This window comes from Mustelus asterias, chromosome 23, assembly GCF_964213995.1.
Source record: "Mustelus asterias chromosome 23, sMusAst1.hap1.1, whole genome shotgun sequence".
Classification (NCBI taxonomy): domain Eukaryota; kingdom Metazoa; phylum Chordata; class Chondrichthyes; order Carcharhiniformes; family Triakidae; genus Mustelus; species Mustelus asterias.
This window is the reverse complement of record NC_135823.1, coordinates 3,684,932-3,703,842: the sequence shown is the minus strand read 5'-3', so window position 1 is coordinate 3,703,842 and position 18,911 is coordinate 3,684,932. Positions and strand designations below refer to the sequence as shown.

Genomic DNA, 18,911 nt, shown 5'->3' with positions numbered 1-18,911 from the left:
GAATGGTCCGATCTGAGGAAGTACAGAGGATCAGATTGACCTTGGTATGAATGTTCATAGATCTCTGGAGACAGCAGGACAGGTCCATAAGGTGGTTCAGAAGACACACCGTACATTGCCTTTATGTGCTGTGAGACAGGATTTATCAATAAACATGTGGTGATGGAGCATCGAGGCAACAGCAATCATAACATTGTGGGGAAGATCATGTTTAGTCATTTTAATAGTTTTGGTTTAGTTACGTTCAGTTATCACAGAATCAAAGTACATGAATCCATTCACTCAATATGGGATCGTACTGTGCGAGTCTCTGCCTTCAGCTACACTCCTACTTGATAAGTACCGTGCACCATATTGCCTTCAGCCAAAGGAGGGTTACATTTTATGGTTTTCCTACAGGACCAATGCTGAATGAGAATCTCTGTTACATTTGATGGCAGGATTAGAGGATACATGTGAAGCTCCTTGTAGTTTAATTGTGAATGTCAATGCTGGAGAAATGATTCCTTTATTCAATTCTAAAGTATAAAGTCCTCATTAGATATCAATTCTACCTCTTATCTACATTTCACCGAACCAGTCTGTATTTTCATCACAAGAAAGTACTGGGAGCACTGTCAACATCTTACTAACTTGATTGATTTTATCGAGGAGGTGACGAAGGTGATCGATGAGGGTAGAGCAGTGGATGTTGTGTACATGGATTTTAGTAAGGCTTTCGACAAGGTGCCTCATGGTAGGCTCAAACAGAAGATAGAGATGCAAGGAGTTAATGGTGAATTGGTCGCTTCAGAATAGGCTTATCCATAGAAATCAGAGTGTAGTGGTGGAAGGATGCTTTTCTGGCTGGAGGTCCGTGACTAGTGGTGTTCAGCAGGGATCCGTACTGGGACCTCTGCTGTTTGTGATATATATTTTTACAAGATGTTGAGAGGTCTGGATAGGGTAGACTCTCAGAGGCTATTTCCAAGGGCTGAAATGGTTGCTACGAGAGGACACAGGTTTAAGGTGCTGGGGGGTAGGTACAGAGGAGATGTCAGGGGTAAGTTTTTCACTCAGAGGGTGGTGGGTGAGTGGAATCGGCTGACGTCGGTGGTGGTGGAGGCAAACTCGTTGGGGTCTTTTAAGAGACTTCTGGATGAGTACATGGGATTTAATGGGATTGAGGGCTATAGATAGGCCTAGAGGTAGGGATATGATCAGTGCAACTTGTGGGCCGAAGGGCCTGTTTGTGCTGTGGCTTTCTATGTTCTATGTTCTATATAAATGACTTGGATGAAAACTTGGATGGGTGGGTTAGTAAGTTTGCAGACGACACAAAGCTAGGTGGAATTGTAGATAGTGTAGAAGGTTGTCAAAGGATACAGCGGGATATAGATCAGCTGCAGATATGGGCGGAGAAATGGCAGATGGAGTTTAATCCGGGCAAGTGTGAGGTGCTGCACTTTGGGAGATCAAATGTTCAGGGTAAGAATACAGTTAATGGCAGGCCGCTGAACAGCATTGGTGTACAAAGGGAGCTTGGGGTTCAAGTCCATAGCTCCCTGAAATTGGCCACACAAGTAGATAGGCAGTAAAAAAGGCATATGGCATGCTTGCCTTTATTGAGTACAAGAGTCAGGATGTCATGTTGCAGCTTTATAAAACTTTGGTTAATCCGCACTTAGAATATTGCATTAATTCTGGTCGCCACATTACAGGAAGGATGTAGAGGCTTTGGAGAGGGTGCAGAAGAGGTTTACCAGGATGCTGCCTGGATGAGAGAGTTTGAGCTGTAAGGAGAGGCTGGATAAACTAGGGTTGTTTTCTCTGGAGTGGCGGAGGCTGAGGGGAGACCTGACAGAAGTCTATAAAATGATGAGAGACATAGATAGGGTTGACAATCAGAATCTTTTTCCCAGAGTTGAAATGTCTAAAAAAAGGGGCACGCACGTAAGGTGAGAGGGGGGAAGTTCAAAGGAGATGTGAGGGGAAGTTTTTTTTTTATACAGTGAGTGGTAGATGTCTGGAATGCACTGCCATGGATGGTGGTGGAGGCAGATACGATAGGGCTGTTTAAGGGGCTTTTAGGTGAGCACATGAATATGCAAGGAATAGAGGAATATGGACCAAGGGCAGGCAGAAGGGATTAGTTTAATTTGGCGTCATGTTCAACACAACATTGTGGGCCGAAGGGTCTGTTCCTGTGCTGTACTGTTCTATGTTCTATTTGTGATCTCCATTTAGAAAAAGGAAATCGAGGCACTGGAGAAGAGGCAAGAAAGATTCACAAGAATAATCCCAGAACTGTAATCACTTGTGAACTCGCTGGTGTTTCACCAAGTTTGCTGACCGAGTGAATCCCTTCCCACAGTCAGAGCAGGTGAATGGTTCCTCCCCAGTGTGAACTTGCTGGTGTCTCCACAGGATGGATGACGACCTAAACTTCTTTGTGCAGTGAGAGCAGCTGAACGGTCTCTCCTCAGTGTGAATGCGCTGGTGGGACACCAGTTCTCCAGAGATTTTGAAACCACTTCCACAGTCAGAGCATTTAAAGGGTCTCTCCTTGGTGTGAGTGACTTTGTGTCTCAGCAGGTTCGATGACAAAGTGAATCCCTTCCCACACACAGAGCAGGTGAACGGTCTCTCCCCGGTGTGAACTCGCTGGTGTACCCGCAGATGGTATGATGATCTAAACCTCTTTGAGCAGTGAGAGCAGCTGAACGGTCTCTCCTCAGTGTGAGTGCGCTGGTGAGACATCAAAACCCGAGAGCTTTTAAATCCACTCCCACAGTCAGAACATTTAAAGGGTCTCTCATTGATGTGAGTGACATTGTGATTCAGTAGGTGGGAGAACTGAGTGAATCTCTTCTCACACACAGAGCAGGTGAACGGTCTCTCCTCAGTGTGAATGCGCCGGTGGGACACCAGTTCACCAGAGCTTTTGAATCCACTCCCACAGTCAGAGCAGGTGAATGGCCGCTCCCCTGTGTGAATTCGCTGGTGTGTCAGCAGGGCGGATAACTGACTGAATCCCTTTCCACACTCAGAGCAGGTGAACGGTCTTTCCCCAGTGTGAACTCGCTGGTGTCTCCGCAGGGTGGATAACTGAGTGAATTCCTTCCCACAATCAGAGCAGGTGAACGGTCTCTCCCTGGTGTGAACTTGCTGGTGTCTCCGCAGGGTGGATAACTGAGTAAATTCCTTTCCACAGTCAGAGCAGCTGAACGGCCTCTCCCCAGTGTGACTGCGTCGATGAATTTGCAAATCAGATGGGGCTTTGAATCCCTTCCCACAGTCCCCACATTTCCACGGTTTCTCCATGGTGCGGGTGTCCTTGTGACTCTCCAGGTTAAACAATCAGTTAAATCTCACACAGAACACGGGTACAGTCTCTCCCCGCTGTGAACGCTGTGATGTATTTTCAGGCTGTGTAACTGGTTAATGCTCTTTCCACACACAGTGCACTGGAACACTCTTACTCAGGTGTGTGTGTGTGTCTCGCTGCTTTTCCAGTCACACTGATGTTTAAAGTCTTCTAGATTCAAAGGCCGATAATATTCAGATCCCGATGAATTGAGTGACTGTCAGATCTTGATTTAATGTTTGATTTTAAATTTCTGACTGTAAATCCTCACCTCCTGATATCCTGTGAAGGGAGTTTACAAAAATATTCATAGTCAGTACAGGATAGAAATTCAGAACAGGTAATTCTAGATTCTATGGAACATTCTTTCCTCTCTCATTCCCCAAAAACTGTAAATCTCCATCCCTCACACTCTCCCTCCATTCTCACTCTGCTGTATCTAATATTCACCCTCCCAATTCTCCTGAAGGTGCTGATTGAGGCTGATTGACAGATCCATCCTCACTGCTTCCTGTCCTGGACACAGAGACCATAAAAAATAGGAGCTGCAGTCGGCTATTTGGCCCATCGAGCCTGCTCAATCATTCAGTGAGATCATTGGCTCATCTACCTCAGCATCATTCTCCCCATACTAACCCCATATCCCTGGATATCTTCAATATCTAGAAACCAATCAATCTCTCTCCTGAAAATACTTGATGAATGAGGCTACACAGTCCTCCAGGGGTACAGACTTCCAAAGCTTCACCACATTGAATGAGGAAATCCCTCCTCATCTTAGCTATCTCTCCATTTTCCTACCTGTTCCCCATAATCATTGACACTTTTATCAATCAAAAATCTTTCTAACTCATCCTGGAATGTATTCAATGTCTTTCAGCCTGTACTAGTCCCTGTGGAAAAGAAATCCAATGACTAACAATTGTCTGAGGAACGAGATGACTGGAGATATATAACATAGCTACAATACCATATTACAAGACTAGAAATAATGATAAAATATACTTTATTACAGAATCTAAAGTGATATATCTAATCTGTACCATATAACACTAGACATATTTCTGTCATAGAAACATAGAAGATAGGAGCAGGAGGCGGCCATTTGGCCCTTTCAGTCTGCTCCACCATTCATCACAATCATGGCTGATTGTCCAACTCAATAGCCTAATCCTGCTTTCTCCCCATAAGCTTTGATCCCAGTCACCCCAAGTGCTATATCCAGCCACCTGTTGAGTACATTCAATATTTTGGCATCAGCAACTTCCTGTGGTAATGAATTCCACAGGCTCACCACTCTTCGGGTGAAGAAATGTCTCCTCATCTCCGTCCTAAATGGTCTACCCTGAATTCTCAGCCTGTGAGCCCTGGTTCTGGACTCCCCCACCATTGGGAATATCCTCCCTGCATCGATCCTGTCTAGTCCTGTTAGAATTTTATAAGTTTCTATGAGATCCCCCCTCATTCATCTAAACTCCAGTGAAAAAAATCCTAACCTAGTCAAACGCTCCTCATACATCAGTCCTGCCATCCACGGAATCAGCCTGGTAAACCTTCCCTTGAGAGCAAGAACATCCTTCCTCAGAAAAGGAGACCAAAATTGTACACAATATTCTAGGTATGGCCTCACCAAGGCCCTGTATAATTGCAACAACTCAACATGGGCCAAATGCGGGCAATTGGGACTAGCTTAGGGGGTTAAAAAAAAGGGCAGCATGGACGTGTTGGGCTGAAGGGCCTGTTTTTATGCTGTAAACCTCTATGACTCTATGACTCATTCCTGATCCTGTACTCGAAACTTCTCGCAATGAAGGCCAACATACCATTTGCTTTCTTTACCGCCTGCTGCACCTGCATGCTTACCTTCAGTGACTGGTGCACAGGGACGCCCAGGTCCCGCTGCACACTCTCCTCTCCCAATTTACAGCCATTCAGGTAGTAATTTGCCGCCTTCTTTTTGCTTCCAAAGTGAATAACCTCACATTTATCCAAATTATACTGCATCTGCCATTGATTTACCCACTCACCCAACCTGTCCAGATCATGCTAAAGGATGTCTGCATCCTCGTCACAGTCCACCCTCCCACCCAACTTGGTATCATCTGCAAACTTTGAGATGTTACATTTTGTTCCCTCATCCAAATCATTAATATATATTGTGAATAGCTGGCATTCCAGCAGCGATTCCTGTGGCACTCCACTAGTTACTGCCTTTTGAAAAGGACCCATTAATTCCTACTCTTTGTTTCCTCTCTGCCAACAAGTTTTCTATCCATCTCAACATACGTCCCCCAATCCCATGCGCTTTAATCTTGCACAATAATCTCTTATGCAGGACTTTGTCAAACGCTTTCTGAAAGTCCAAATATACATCGACTGGCTCCCCCTTGTCAACTCTACCAGTTACATCTTCAAAGAATTCCAAAAGATTTGTCAACCATGATTTCCCCTTAATAAATCCATGCTAATTCTGTCTGATCCTGCTACTGCTTTCTAAATGCTCCGCTGTAATGTCCTTGATAATGGATTCAAGAATTTTCCCCACTACCTTTGTTAGGCTTACTGATCTATAATTCCCTGTTTTCGCTCTACCTCCCTTTTTGAATATTGTGACATTAGCTACCCTCCAATCTGCAGGGACTGTTCCAGAGTCTATAGAATCCGGCAAGATGACCACCAATGAATTCACTATTTCCAGAGCCACTTCCTCAAGTACTCTGAGATGTAGATTATCAGGGCCTGGGGATTTATCCACCTTCAATCTCATCAATTTTTTCCAGCACTATTTCTCTACTAATATTGAACTTCCTCAGTTCTTCTCTCTCACTAAATCTTGCATTTTCCAACATTTCTGGTATCTGATTTGTGTCGTCTTTTGTGAAGAAAGAACCATATATTAATTTATTGTCCCCTTAAATGTCAGCTCTCTCCTGGGGAAACCAGCTCTTTAATTGTGAACATTAGGGACGAGACCATCCTTTTAGCCAGACAAATAAATGTGTCAAGCTGAGGGAGCAAAGGATGTCAATGTCTTTAAGTCAGAGTCTGCACCCCCCATGGATTCACTTCCTTTCCCTTCAGTTGTTGCAAGTTCCCAATTTCCCCCAGAATGAGAAGAGAAATGGAAAGGGGGAAAAGAAAGTGTTTTACTCACAGATGTTGGTTTCTTTTTGTTTATTACAAATACGTTAATGCAAAACAGTTACAAATACACAAAGAACAAATGTGAAAAAAATACATTACCAATGGCTAACGCCATCCATTTATCAGTTACTACCTTCCATTTCGGAAGGGTTCATCGTCAATTACAGTTTTCCAGGGCATTGCCCTCAAAATACACCTCCATTTACAAATCATAATCTACAAATCTACAAACATTAACATAACACTACAACTGTACACAACAAAAAAAAATAAACACTGAAGCATAAGGGTACCGTCCCCTGGATTTTTCCCCTGCCGGGGGATGCAACCCTCCAGAGGTACTCAGGTCCGGGGGTTCCACCTGACGGATGTTCGACTAGAGGCGGGGGGACAGGAAAACCACCCCGAACCTACTCAATCCGGACTGCCTTCCGGATTTTCGGCTGGGGCGGTGGGAAAAGCTCTCCGGGATACTCAATTCGGCCTGCCTTCCCAATTTTTCTCCCGGAGAACAAAACCCCCCCGGTGTTACCCCTCTGGGTGCCCCGGACACTTTCCCCAACTGGATGACACACCCCCCGGGGGTCACTCTATCCAGGGGGAGAGGGGGGGGGGATACCCCCCAGGCCACAAACAATGCAAAGATTTTCCGTTGGTTAGTACAAACACGATATTACAAAACAATTACAAATGAACAAAGAACAAACCTGAAAAATACATTACCGATGGCTAACACCATCCATTTATCAATTACTACCTTCCATTTCGGAAGGGTTCATCATCAATTACAGTTTTCCAGGGCATTGCCCTCAAAATACACCTCCATTTACAAATCATAATCTACAAATCTACAAACATTAACACAACACTACAACTGTACACAACAAAAAATAAACACTGAAGCATAAGGGCACCGTCCCCTGGGTTTGTCCACCTGCCGGGGGATGCAACCCTCCAGAGGTACTCAGGTCCGGGGGTTACACCTTACGGATGTTCAGCCGGAGGGGGGAAATGGGGAAACCACCCCGAACCTACTCAATCCGGAATCCCTTCCGGAATTTCAGCCGGGGCGGTGGGAGAGTCTCTCCAGGGTACTCAGCTCGGGCCTGCCTTCCCAATTTTTCTCCCGGAGAACAAAATCCCTCTGGTGTTACTATATCCGGGGCTTCACCACCCAGAACTTTCCCCAAGTGGATGTCACACCCCCCGGGGGTGACTTTATCCAGGGGGGGATGCCCCCCAGGCCACAAATAACGCAAGAAAATAGACGGGGGCCGGAACAAACCACCAACTATCATAACAGGAAAACCACATATTACAATAACAAACAATCCATGAACAACCATACAATTGTGAAACATTTCGGAGGCATCGCCTTCCAGAGCTTCGCCCATCAACATTCCACCGTCCGAAGTCGACAACACTCAACTACAGTCCTCCAAAGTTCACCACTCCGGGCCAGAACTTCCAAAATCACACCCACTGGGGCTGCACCGTCTGGGGTCACACCTTCCGCGGCTGAACCTTCCGAAACCATAGTTCCCAAATGGCTCCTCCCTGGCTTGGGTCTTCCGAGACTGCATCTACCTGGGCCACGCCTTTCAAGGCACAGGAATCCCAGCGAGAGCAGCATTCAACAAGCCCCAGCCGAAACAAAAAGTTCTTACACAAGTCACGAACCCAAGCACTTGAAACAGAAACTTCACGCCGACAAAGGCGTTCCTCCCAGCGGCCACATTTCCAAAAGCTCACCGCAAGGCGCGCATTAAGCCCGCCTTGAACTCCTTATCCTCTGCCCGCCCCCTGCCTGGAGCACACTATACTGGCCAACACGCAAAGCGAACGGCCAATATGGTGGACTGGCTGGACAATCCAATCTTTCCCACTCACAGATGTTGGCGACAGGAGGAAGTTTCAGTCTGTCTTAAGCTCAATCTTCATTCACCCAAAGCCCGCGCTCTGATTGGCTGGAGGATCAAGTGGCCTTCTGGACCAGAATTCTTCCCATTGGTCAAGACCACAGCATGACGGTCAGGGGGTGGGCACTTTGCGGCGCGGACACGGGAGCCCCGCCCACATCCATTGTTCCCTCTCCCCTGGCTCCCCCCTGAGCCAAGGTTTCCAGGCAATCGGCCTGACAGCTCCCTGCCAGAGTGAAAAACCGCTCGGTGATCTCTCCCTCTTCCGGGCCCGGGATTGCGCATGTCCAAGGGAGAGGGGAAGCTGCGCATGTGCGGGGCACCTGCATGCTGAGGTGTTGGCCAATGGGAAAAGTTGGAGGACCGGAAGGACTCTGCTCCTCCAGCCATTCAGAGCACGGGGTTTGTGTAAATGAAGATGGAGCTTCAGGCAGACTAAACCTTAAAGTGGAAGGGTACCTGAAATATCGGAATGGCGGGAAGCTTGGAAAAGGTGACGGGATCGCTCCCGTTAATTAAGGATGACATTAGTTCAGTACTGAAAGACCACCTTAGCCTGAGATAAGAAATAGTAACGGTATGAGGTCTCTTATGGGAGTAGTTAATGGGTCCTTAACTATAGGTACTCAGTAGATATAGAGTGTACAGGAGGTAATAAATGAGGCGTGCAATTAAGGCAGTGCAATAATCATGGATGACTTTAATCTCATGGAGATTGGGAGAATCAGATTGGCAAAGGCAGCCTGGAACATGAGTTCATAGAGTGTTTTGGGGGCGATTTCTTGCAGTGGTTCATTCTCGATCCAACCAGGTAACTGTCTATCCTAGACATCAATGTGCAGTGAGACAGGAGTCATTGACATTAAAATGTGGTGATGGAGCATCTTGATAACAGTGATCATAATATTGAGGGGCAGACTACGTTTAGTATTTTTAATAGTTTCGTTTTAGTTATGTTCCGTTATCACAGAATCTAAGTACATGAGTCAATTCACTCAATATGGGATCATACTATGTGCGTCTCTGTCTTCAGCTGCTTGATAAGTGCTGTGTGCCATATTGCCTTAGGCCAAAGTAGGATTATATTTGATGGCTTTACCATAGGACCAATGCTGAATGAGAATCTGTGACATTGATGGCAGGATTAGAGGATACATGTGAAGCTTCTTGTAGGTTAATTGTGAATGTCAATGCTGGAGAAATGCCATGTCTTAAATTGTATTAGCTTTTTAACTTGAAGAGAAATAGTCACTTTCCTTCAAAGTACACAGCAGATTAGTTTGGATTGATGATCAATTTCTGTAGTGGTGTTGTCATAATGTATTTTCACAGTGCCAGGGACTCATGTTCAATTCCTGACCTCGGTCACTGACTGTGTGGAGTTTGCACGTGTCTCCCCGTGTCTACGTGGGTTTCCTCCGGGTGCTTTGGTTTCATTCCATTGTCCGAAAGACGAGCTGGTAGGTGCATTGGCCATGATAAATTCTCCCTCAGTGTACCCGAACAGTGCAGGAGCGTGGCGACGAGGGGATTTTCACATTGGCTTCATTGCTTTGTCAATGTAACAATTATTGTGACAATAATAAATAAAATTAAAATAAAAATTAAATATATTAATCGGAAATTGTATTTTGTAATGTGCACATTGCTTCCTGAACTTTAGCATACCTATCACCTTTGTGTATATTTTCTATGTTATGTAGTGGTTGCTATATTAGTTTAAGGTTGTGTATCTCTTGTACTCTTAGTTATTTGTCTTTAAGTAACTTGTTGCAGGCATCAGCAGTCACTAAGAAATTACACATCACACCTCAGATGTATCAGTTTGGTTGATGAGCCTGACAAATATCAATCGTTAAGAAGTGTCACCACACGTCCACTCATTACAAGGAAGCAGACACACAAATTACCTTGTGGTGCCTTGTTATCTCAGTGGAAAAGCTCTGAAGTTAATAAAACAGCAGGGAAATGCAATAAAGAAAAGACTATTGCCTCAAATTACTGAGAACCTGGATTAACTCAGTTAGGAATTAATGGGAAGTGATATCAGCAAGGTGACCAGGGTGGCACAGTGGTTAGCACTGCTGTCTCACAGCGCCAGGGACCTGGGTTCAGTTTCGGCCTTGGATGACTGTGGAGTTTGTACATTCTCCCCATGTCTGCGTGGGTTTCCTCCAGGTATTCTGGTTTCCTCCCACAGTCCAAAGATGTGTGGGTTAAGTTATTGGCTGTGCTAAATTGCCTCTTAGTGTCGGGGGACTAGCAGGGTAAATATGTGGGGTTACAGGGATAGGGCCTGGGTTGGATTGTGGTTGGTGCAGACCCGATGGGCTTCCTTCTGCCCTGTCGGGATTCTATGATTCCTATGAGTTAATGTAAAGTGACATCAGCAAGATGACCAATATCCTTCATGGACCACTCAGACATTGATCATGTACCATTTAACCTATCAGGGACTGATCATGTGCTCTTTGGGCCAATCAGAACCACAGGAGACTAGCGATGAAGCTGAATAATCGAATACCGCATAGAGTTAGTTGCGAGCGAGGGTTAAAGAGCTACAATTTTCTGGAGCTCGGTGCGGAACACAACACAACATGAAGTAAGAAGATAGACTTTGGTCAACAGAACAGCAGACAGCCACAGTCAACCAGAAGTCGAGAGTTGGTGTTTCAGAGTGAACGGACTGATCCACTGTGTTTAAGTATTGTGATTTTGTACTTATTACAATTTATAAATTCTGTGACAACAGATGGACTTCAACCTGGATAAATGTGTAGTGGTCCATTTTGGCAGGTCAAATGGGATGAAGGAGTATAATATTAAGGGTAAGACTCTTAGCAGTGTAGAGGATCAGAAGGACCTTGGGGTCCGTGTCCATAGGACTCTTAATTCGGCCTCGCAGGTGGAGGAGGTGGTTAAGAAGGCGTATGGTGTGCTGGCCTTCATCAATCGAGGGATTGAGTTTAGGAGTCGGGAGATAATGATACAGCTTTATAAGACCGTCGTCAGACCCCACTTGGAGTACTGTGCTCAGTTCTGGTCTCCTCATTACAGGAGGGATGTGGAAATGATTGAAAGGGTGCAGAGAAGATTTACAAGGATGTTGCCTGGGTTGGTTGGCATGCCTTATGAGGATAGGCTGAGGGAGCTCGGTCTTTTCTCCTTGGAGAGACGAAGGATGAGAGGTGACCTGATAGAGGTGTACAAGATGTTGAGAGGTATAGATTGGGTGGATTCTCGGAGGCTTTTTCCCAGGGCTGAAATGGCTGCTACGAGAGGACACATGTTTAAGGTGCTGGGGAGTAGGTACAGAGGAGATGTCAGTGGTAAGGTTTTCACTCAGAGGGTGGTGGGTGAGTGGAATCGGCTGCCGTCAATGGTGGTGGAGGCAAACTCGATAGGGTCTTTTAAGAGACTTCTGGATGAGTACATGGGACTGAATAGGATTGAGGGTTATACGTAAGCCTATATATAAGCCTAGGTAGGTAGGGACGTGACCGGCACAAATCATAGAATCATAGAAACCCTACAGTGCAGAAGGAGGCCATTCGGCCCATCGAGCCTGCACCGACCACAATCCCACCCAGGCCCTACCCCCACATATTTACCCGCTAATCCCTCTAACCTACACATCCCAGGACTCCAAGGGGCAATTTTTAACCTGGCCAATCAACCTAACCCGCACATCTTTGGACTGTGGGAGGAAACCGGAGCACCCGGAGGAAACCCACGCAGACACGAGGAGAATGTGCAAACTCCACACAGACAGTGACCCGAGCCGGGAATCGAACCCGGGACCCTGGAGCTGTGAAGCAGCAGTGCTAACCACTGTGCTACCGTGCCGCCCCAACTTGTGGGCTGAAGGGCCTGTTTGTGCTGTATTTTTTCTATGTTCTATGTTCTAACATTTTTGTACCCGAATTGTCTGTAACTCATCAGGAACTGCAGATTCCATTCACAACTTATTCCAATGTATAATTAACTTGAGTATTACAACTGAACTTGAAGCCAAACCCAGATTTTACAAAAGGATAGAATTTCACATTTTGTTTGAAGGAGAGAACTGTAGATCTAAGACCAGTGTTTTAAATCTTTATAAATGGGCCCATTAATGTTTAAAGATAAATTTTAACTCCCAGCGACTAAAGTTTTTTTAAAAATGAAGTTTATTTATTAGTCACAAGGCTTAGATTAACATTGCAATTAAGTTACTGTGAAATTTCCCTAGTCGCCACACTCCGGCGCCTGTTCAGGTCAATGCACCTAACCAGCATGTCTTTCAGACTGTAACAAATACACCACAAGATCTTATGCATTTGAACAAAAACAAACTTTACTGGATAGGTAAAACATGAGAAATTTAAAAAACCAATACTATAAACTTAACACTGTAGTTTAGAAAGACTTCTAAACTCAATTCTACTTTTTAACTTCTACCCCCAAGATTTCCCTTGGACTTGATATATACAAGGTTCAGTGACTTCTGTTCCAGGGACCATCACAATGGGATGTCAAAGCTCCCCAGAATTCACTTTAATTCTCAGTTTTCCAGATATTCTCCAAACTCCAAGATTTTATGGCGGTCCTTCCATTTGCTTTTGGCTGAACAATCCTCCAACTCTCCTGTTGGAGGACCTCAAAACTGTGGACTCCTCAGTCCAAGCCTAGGCTTCACTGCCTTCTTACTGAGGAATTTAAACATTAGGAGCAGCCTGGTTCCTATGGCCCTCTAGATTTCTAGTCACACAGCTGGTTCACAGCTCCTAGTCCTACAGCTGGTTCACAGCTCCTAGTCCTACAGCTGGTTCACAGCTCCTAGTCCTACAGCTGGTTCACAGCTCCTAGTCCTACAGCTGGTTCACAGCTCCTAGTCCTACAGCTGGTTCACAGCTCCTAGTCCTACAAGTGGTTCACAGCTCCTGGTTCCACAGCTGGTTCACAGCTGCTGGTCCCACAGCTGGTTCACAGCTCCTGGTCCCACAGCTGGTTCACAGCTCCTGGTCCCACAGCTGACAGCTTCCAGGCTAACTGCAGACTGCCTGCTTTCTGTGAAAGGTCAAAGGTTCTCTTTTCTACTTTCTGTTTAATTAAAAGTTCTGTGGAATATTCCATTCAGGGGGAGGTGGTGGGGTAGTGGGAATGCCGCTGGCCGAGTAATGCAGAAACCCAGCAAAGGATCTGGGGACAGGCAGCTGGTGGGATTTGAATTCAGTGAATCAATCTGGAATTATATAAAGTTAGTCTCAGTAATGGTGACCATGAAACTATCATCAATCGTTGTAAAAACCCATCCAGTTCACCCTATTAATGCTCCCAATTAGGGAAGGAAATTTGCCATCCTGACCCGGTCTGGCCTACATGTGAATCCGGACCCACACAGTAGTGTGGGTGACTCTTAACTGCCCCTCTGAAATGGCTGAGCAATTCACTCCATTCAAGGGTAATTGGGAGATGAGCAATGCATGCTGGGGCTTTGCCAGCAGTGTCCACATCCCAGGAAAGAATAAAGAATATTCCACGGAAAGCGATGGGTGATTTGAAATGAATTGAAAGTAGGTCAGGAGGTGCTCGTATCGCCCAGAGCTGCTTTTCAGTAGATCCTCCTGTTTAAAATAAAAACACATCAGTGTGCCCCTTTCCCAGACACAGCTGACCTTGGAATATCACAATGCCGCTTTTAAACGTTCCTTTGTTAAAGAATCAGTCATTTAGAATTGTGAAACACAGAAATTAAATAAGAAGAAAAGTACAGCACAGGAACAGGCCCTTCGGCCCTCCAAACCTGTGCCAATCTTGATGCTTGCCTAAACGAAAACCATATGCACTTACAGAATCCGTACCCTTCAATTCCCATCCTATTCATATATTCGTCTAGTTGGCCCTTAAATGCCGCTATCGTATTGCACCCACCACCCCCCCAGGCAGTGTGTTCCAGACATTCACCACCTTCTGTGTAAAACACTTGCCTCGCACATCTCCTCTAAACTTTTTTCCATGAACCTTAAACCTATGTCCCCTAGTGCTCGACTTTTCTACCCTAGGAAAGAGCATTGGACTATCCACTCTGTCCATGCCATTCATAATCTTGTAAACCTCTATCAGGTCATTCAAGTGAGAACATATCGAGTTTATCCAACCTCTCCTCATCGCTAATACCCTCCAGACCAGGCAACATCCTGGTAAACCTCTTCTGTACCCTCTCCAAAGCATCCACATCCTTCTGGTAGTGTGGCGATCAAAATTGTACCCAATATTCTAAATGAGGCCGAACTAAGGTTCTGTACAGCTGCAGCATGACCTGCGAATTTTTATAATCAGTGCCCCAACTGATGAAGGCAAGCATGCCATATGCCTTCTTGACTACCTTTTTCCATAGAAACCCTACAGTACAGAAAGAGGCCATTCGGCCCATCGAGTCTGCTCCGACCACAATTCCACTCCGGCCCTACCCCCATAACCCTACATATTTACCCACTAATCCCTCTAACCTACGCATCTTGGGACACTAAGGGCAATTTTTAGCATGGCCAATCAACCTAACCTGCACATCTTTGGACTGTGGGAGGAAACCGGGGCACCCGGAGGAAACCCACGCAGACACGAGGAGAATGTGCAAACTCCACACAGACAGTGACCCAAGCCGGGAATCGAACCCAGGTCCCTGGAGCTGTGAAGCAGCAGTGCTAACCACTATGCTACCGCTACCTTATCCACCTGTATTGCCACTTTCAGTGATCGGTGGACATGTACACCCAGATCTCACTGCCTGTCAATAGTTCTACGGATTCTACCAATTACTGCACAATTCCAACATGCATTGGACCTTCCAAGATGCATTATCTCACACTTGTTCGGATTAAACTCCATCTGTCATTTCTCCACCCAAGACTCCAACCGGTCTATATCTTGCTGTATCCTCTGACAATCCTCTTCACTATCTGCAACTCAACCAATTTTTTTGTCATCTGCGAACTTACTAATCAGACCAGTTACATTTTCCTCCAAATTATTTATATATACTATGAACAACAAACGTTCCAGAACTGATCCCTGTGGAACACCGCTAGCCACAGCCTTCCATTCAGAAAAGCACCCCTCTACTGCTATCCTGCCTTCTATGGCCAAGCCAGTTCTGTATCCACCTTGCCAGCTCTCCTCTGATCCCGTGTGACTTCACCTTTCGTACCCGTCTACCATGAGATACCTTGTCAAAGGCTTTACTGAAATCCATGTATACAACATCCACTGCCTTTCCCTCAGCTATCATCTGCGTCACTTCTTCAAAAAACTTGATCAAGTTAGTGAGGCATGACTTCCCTTTCACAAAACCATGCTATCTATCACTAATACATCCATTTGCTTCCAAATGCGTGTAAATCCTGTCCCTAAGAATCTTTTCCAATAATTTCCCTACCACTGACGTAAGGCTCACCTACCTATTATTTCCTGGATTATCTCACTGCCCTTCTTAAACAATGGAACAACATTGGCTATTCTCCGGTCGTCTGGAACTTCACCTGCAGCCAATGAGGATACAAAAATTTGTCAAGGCCTCAGCAATTTCCATCCTTGCCTCCTTCAGTATTCTGGGGTCGATCCCATCAGGCCCTGGGGACTTACCTACTTTAATGCTTTTTAAGATGCCCAACACCTTTTTGATATCGACATGACCCAGAAAATGTTCTGTTTTTCTTGGGATCCTCCTGCCCCTGGCACCGGTGTCCTGAATAAGGATATTAACATTCTCTAGGTTAAAGTTTCCTCCTGGTTCTTGCTATCTGTAGTGTTCTTTGTCACAGTCTGTACCAGGACATTAATATTGAAAGGTTGTTCAGAAATTCCAGTGAATTCCAGCTCCTTGTGTAATGTTCCATTTGCTGTACCTCAGATTCAGAGATGTCCACGTGTGTGAAAAGGATTCTGGGTAAGGTTTTAGCCCTTCTTTACCTGTTAGTAACAATGAATCCTTTATTAAATTCTAAAGTATAAAATCCTCATTAGATATCAATTCTACCTGTTATCTACATTTCACTGAACCAGACTATATTTTCATCACAAGACTACAGTGGGAGCACTGTCAACATCTTACTAACTTGATTGATTTTATTGAGGAGATGTCGAAAGTGATCGATATGGGTAGAGCAGTGGATGTTGTGTACATGGATTTTAGTGAGGCTTTCGACAAGATCCCTCATGGTAGGTTCATCCAGAAGATTAAGATGCATGAGATTCATGGTGACTTGGCCACTTGGATTCAGAATTGCCTTGCCCATAGAAGTCAGAGAGTAGTGGTAGAAGGATGTTTTTCTGGCTGGAGGTGACTAGTGGTGTTCCGCAGGGATCTGTACTGGGACCTCTGCTGTTTGTGATATGTATAAATGACTTGGATGAAAATGGGGATGGGTGGGTTAATAAGTTAGCAGAGGACACAAAGCTAGTTGTAGATAGTGTAGAAGGTTGTCAAAGAATACAGCGGGATATAGGTCAGCTGGAGATATGGGCGGAGAAATGGCAGATGGGGTTTTATCTGAGCAAGAGTGAGGTGCTGCACTTTGGGAGATCAAATGTTCAGGGCAAGAATACAGTTAATGGCAGGCCCCTGAACAGCATTGATGTACAGAGGGAACTTGGGGTTCAAGTCCATAGCTCTCCGAAATTGGCCACACAAGTAGATAGGTGGTAAAGAAGGCATATGGCATGCTTGTCTTTATTGAGTACAAGAGTCAGGATGTCATGTTGCAGCTTTATAATACTTTGGTTTGGCTGCACTTAGAATATTGTGTTCAATTCTGGTCGCCACATTGCAGGAAGGATGTAGAGGCTATGGAGAGGGTGAAGAAGAGGTTTACCAGGACGCTGCCTGGATTAGAGAGTATGATCTATAACGAGAGGCTGGACAAACTAGGGTTATTCTCTCTGGAGTGGCAGAGGCTGAGGGGAGACTTGATAGAAGTCAATAAAATCATGAGAGACATAGATAGGGTTGACACTCAGAATCTTTTTCCCAGAATTGAAATGTCTAATACTGGGGGACATGCACTTAAGGTGAGAGTGGGGAAAAGTTCAAAGGAGATGTGAGGGGCAAGTTTTCTTTCTTACATAGTGAGTGGTAGGTGTCTGGAACGCACTGCCAGAGGTGGTGGTGGAGGCAGATACGATAGGGGCATTTAAGGGGCTTTTAGATAAGCACATGAATATGCAAGGAATAGAGGGATATGGACCAAGGGCAGGCAGATGGGAAAAGTTTAATTTGGCATCATGGTCGACACAACTTCTTGGGCCGAAGGATCTGTTCTGTTTGTAATCTCCATTTAGAAAAACGAAACAGAGGCACTGGAGAAAGGGCACGAAAGCTTCACAAGAATAATACAAGAACTGTAACCTTTTAAGACCCCGCTGGTGTTTCACCAAATTTGCTGACCGAATGAATCCCATTGTGCCACCGTGCCGCCCTTCAAGTGACTTGTCAGATCTTGATGTGACATTTCATTTTAGATTTCTATCTGTAAATCCTCACCTTCTGATATCCTTTAAAAAGGAATTTACAAAAGTCATTACTGTCAGTTTAGGATAGAAATTCAGAACAATTTAGTTTCTATGGAACATTCTTCTCTCTCTCATTCCCTAAAAGGTGTAAATCTCCATCCCACACACTCTCCCTCCATTCTCACTCTGCTGTATCTAATATTCACCCTCCCAATTCTCTTAAAGGTGTTGATTGAGGCTGATTGATAGATCCATCCTCACTGCTTCCTCTCATGGACACAGAGAGCTGAAATCTCTATGCAGGCAGCCAGACAGATATATGTCTATATGACTGGACTAAAACTGTGTGGAATATACAGACTGGATTCACTTCCTTTCCCTTCAGTTGCTGCAAGTCCCCAATTTCCCCCAGAATGAGAAAGGAAATGGAAAGGGGGAGACACTGATTTCCTCCCAGATGTTGCTCAGAGGAGGTTTTACTCTGAAACTCGTTGGCCAACTTCCCGCATTGTGACGTCACAAAGGAGCCCGGCCTGAATCAGCCAATATTTATCCGCCTGCTCTGCGATGACGACTCCGGGTTCCGGCGCGCGGACGCTGTCAGGATTAACCCATTGGTGAAGACCTCATCATGAAAGTCAGAGGGTGAGATCTCCGCCGCTCGGGTACGGGATCCCCACCCCCACCCACACCCATTGTTTCCCCCATCCCCTAGATCTCCTCCAGCCAAGGTTTCCAGGCAACCGGCTGACGGCTCCGGCCAGAGCGAGAAGCCCCCGCCAGAGCGAGAAGCCCCCGCTCAGTGAGCTCCCCCGGCCCTTGACTGCGCATGTCCAAGCGAGAGGGGAAATGCGTATGTGTGGCCTGACCGTCAAGCTGTTGACCAATGGGAAGAGTTGGAGGACCGGAAGTACTCTTGTCCTCCAGCCAGTCAGAGATCCTCCATTGTCTAAATACGGAAGTTGACCAATGAGTTTCAGACTAAAACTTCCTCTTCCGTGTGTGAGGTATTT

The 18,911-nt window shown here is 45.5% G+C and overlaps 1 protein-coding gene across 1 annotated transcript; it reads right to left on the bottom strand.

Moving 5' to 3' along the window:
• Positions 1-2,292: 2,292 nt before the first annotated feature.
• On the bottom strand, positions 2,293-8,556 carry LOC144510908 (uncharacterized). The gene is made up of 2 exons (XM_078240964.1): positions 8,381-8,556; positions 2,293-3,628 (listed from the first exon to the last, which is right to left on the bottom strand). Exon 2 carries the CDS (start codon positions 3,301-3,303, stop codon positions 2,293-2,295), a length of 1,011 nt encoding a protein of 336 aa, XP_078097090.1. The 5' UTR covers positions 3,304-3,628; positions 8,381-8,556.
• Positions 8,557-18,911: the final 10,355 nt, after the last annotated feature.

What these genes read in the sequence shown, in the direction of transcription:
- LOC144510908 (XM_078240964.1), bottom strand. Translation starts at nt 3,303, where the DNA reads ATGGAGAAACCGTGGAAATGTGGGGACTGTGGGAAGGGATTCAAAGCC.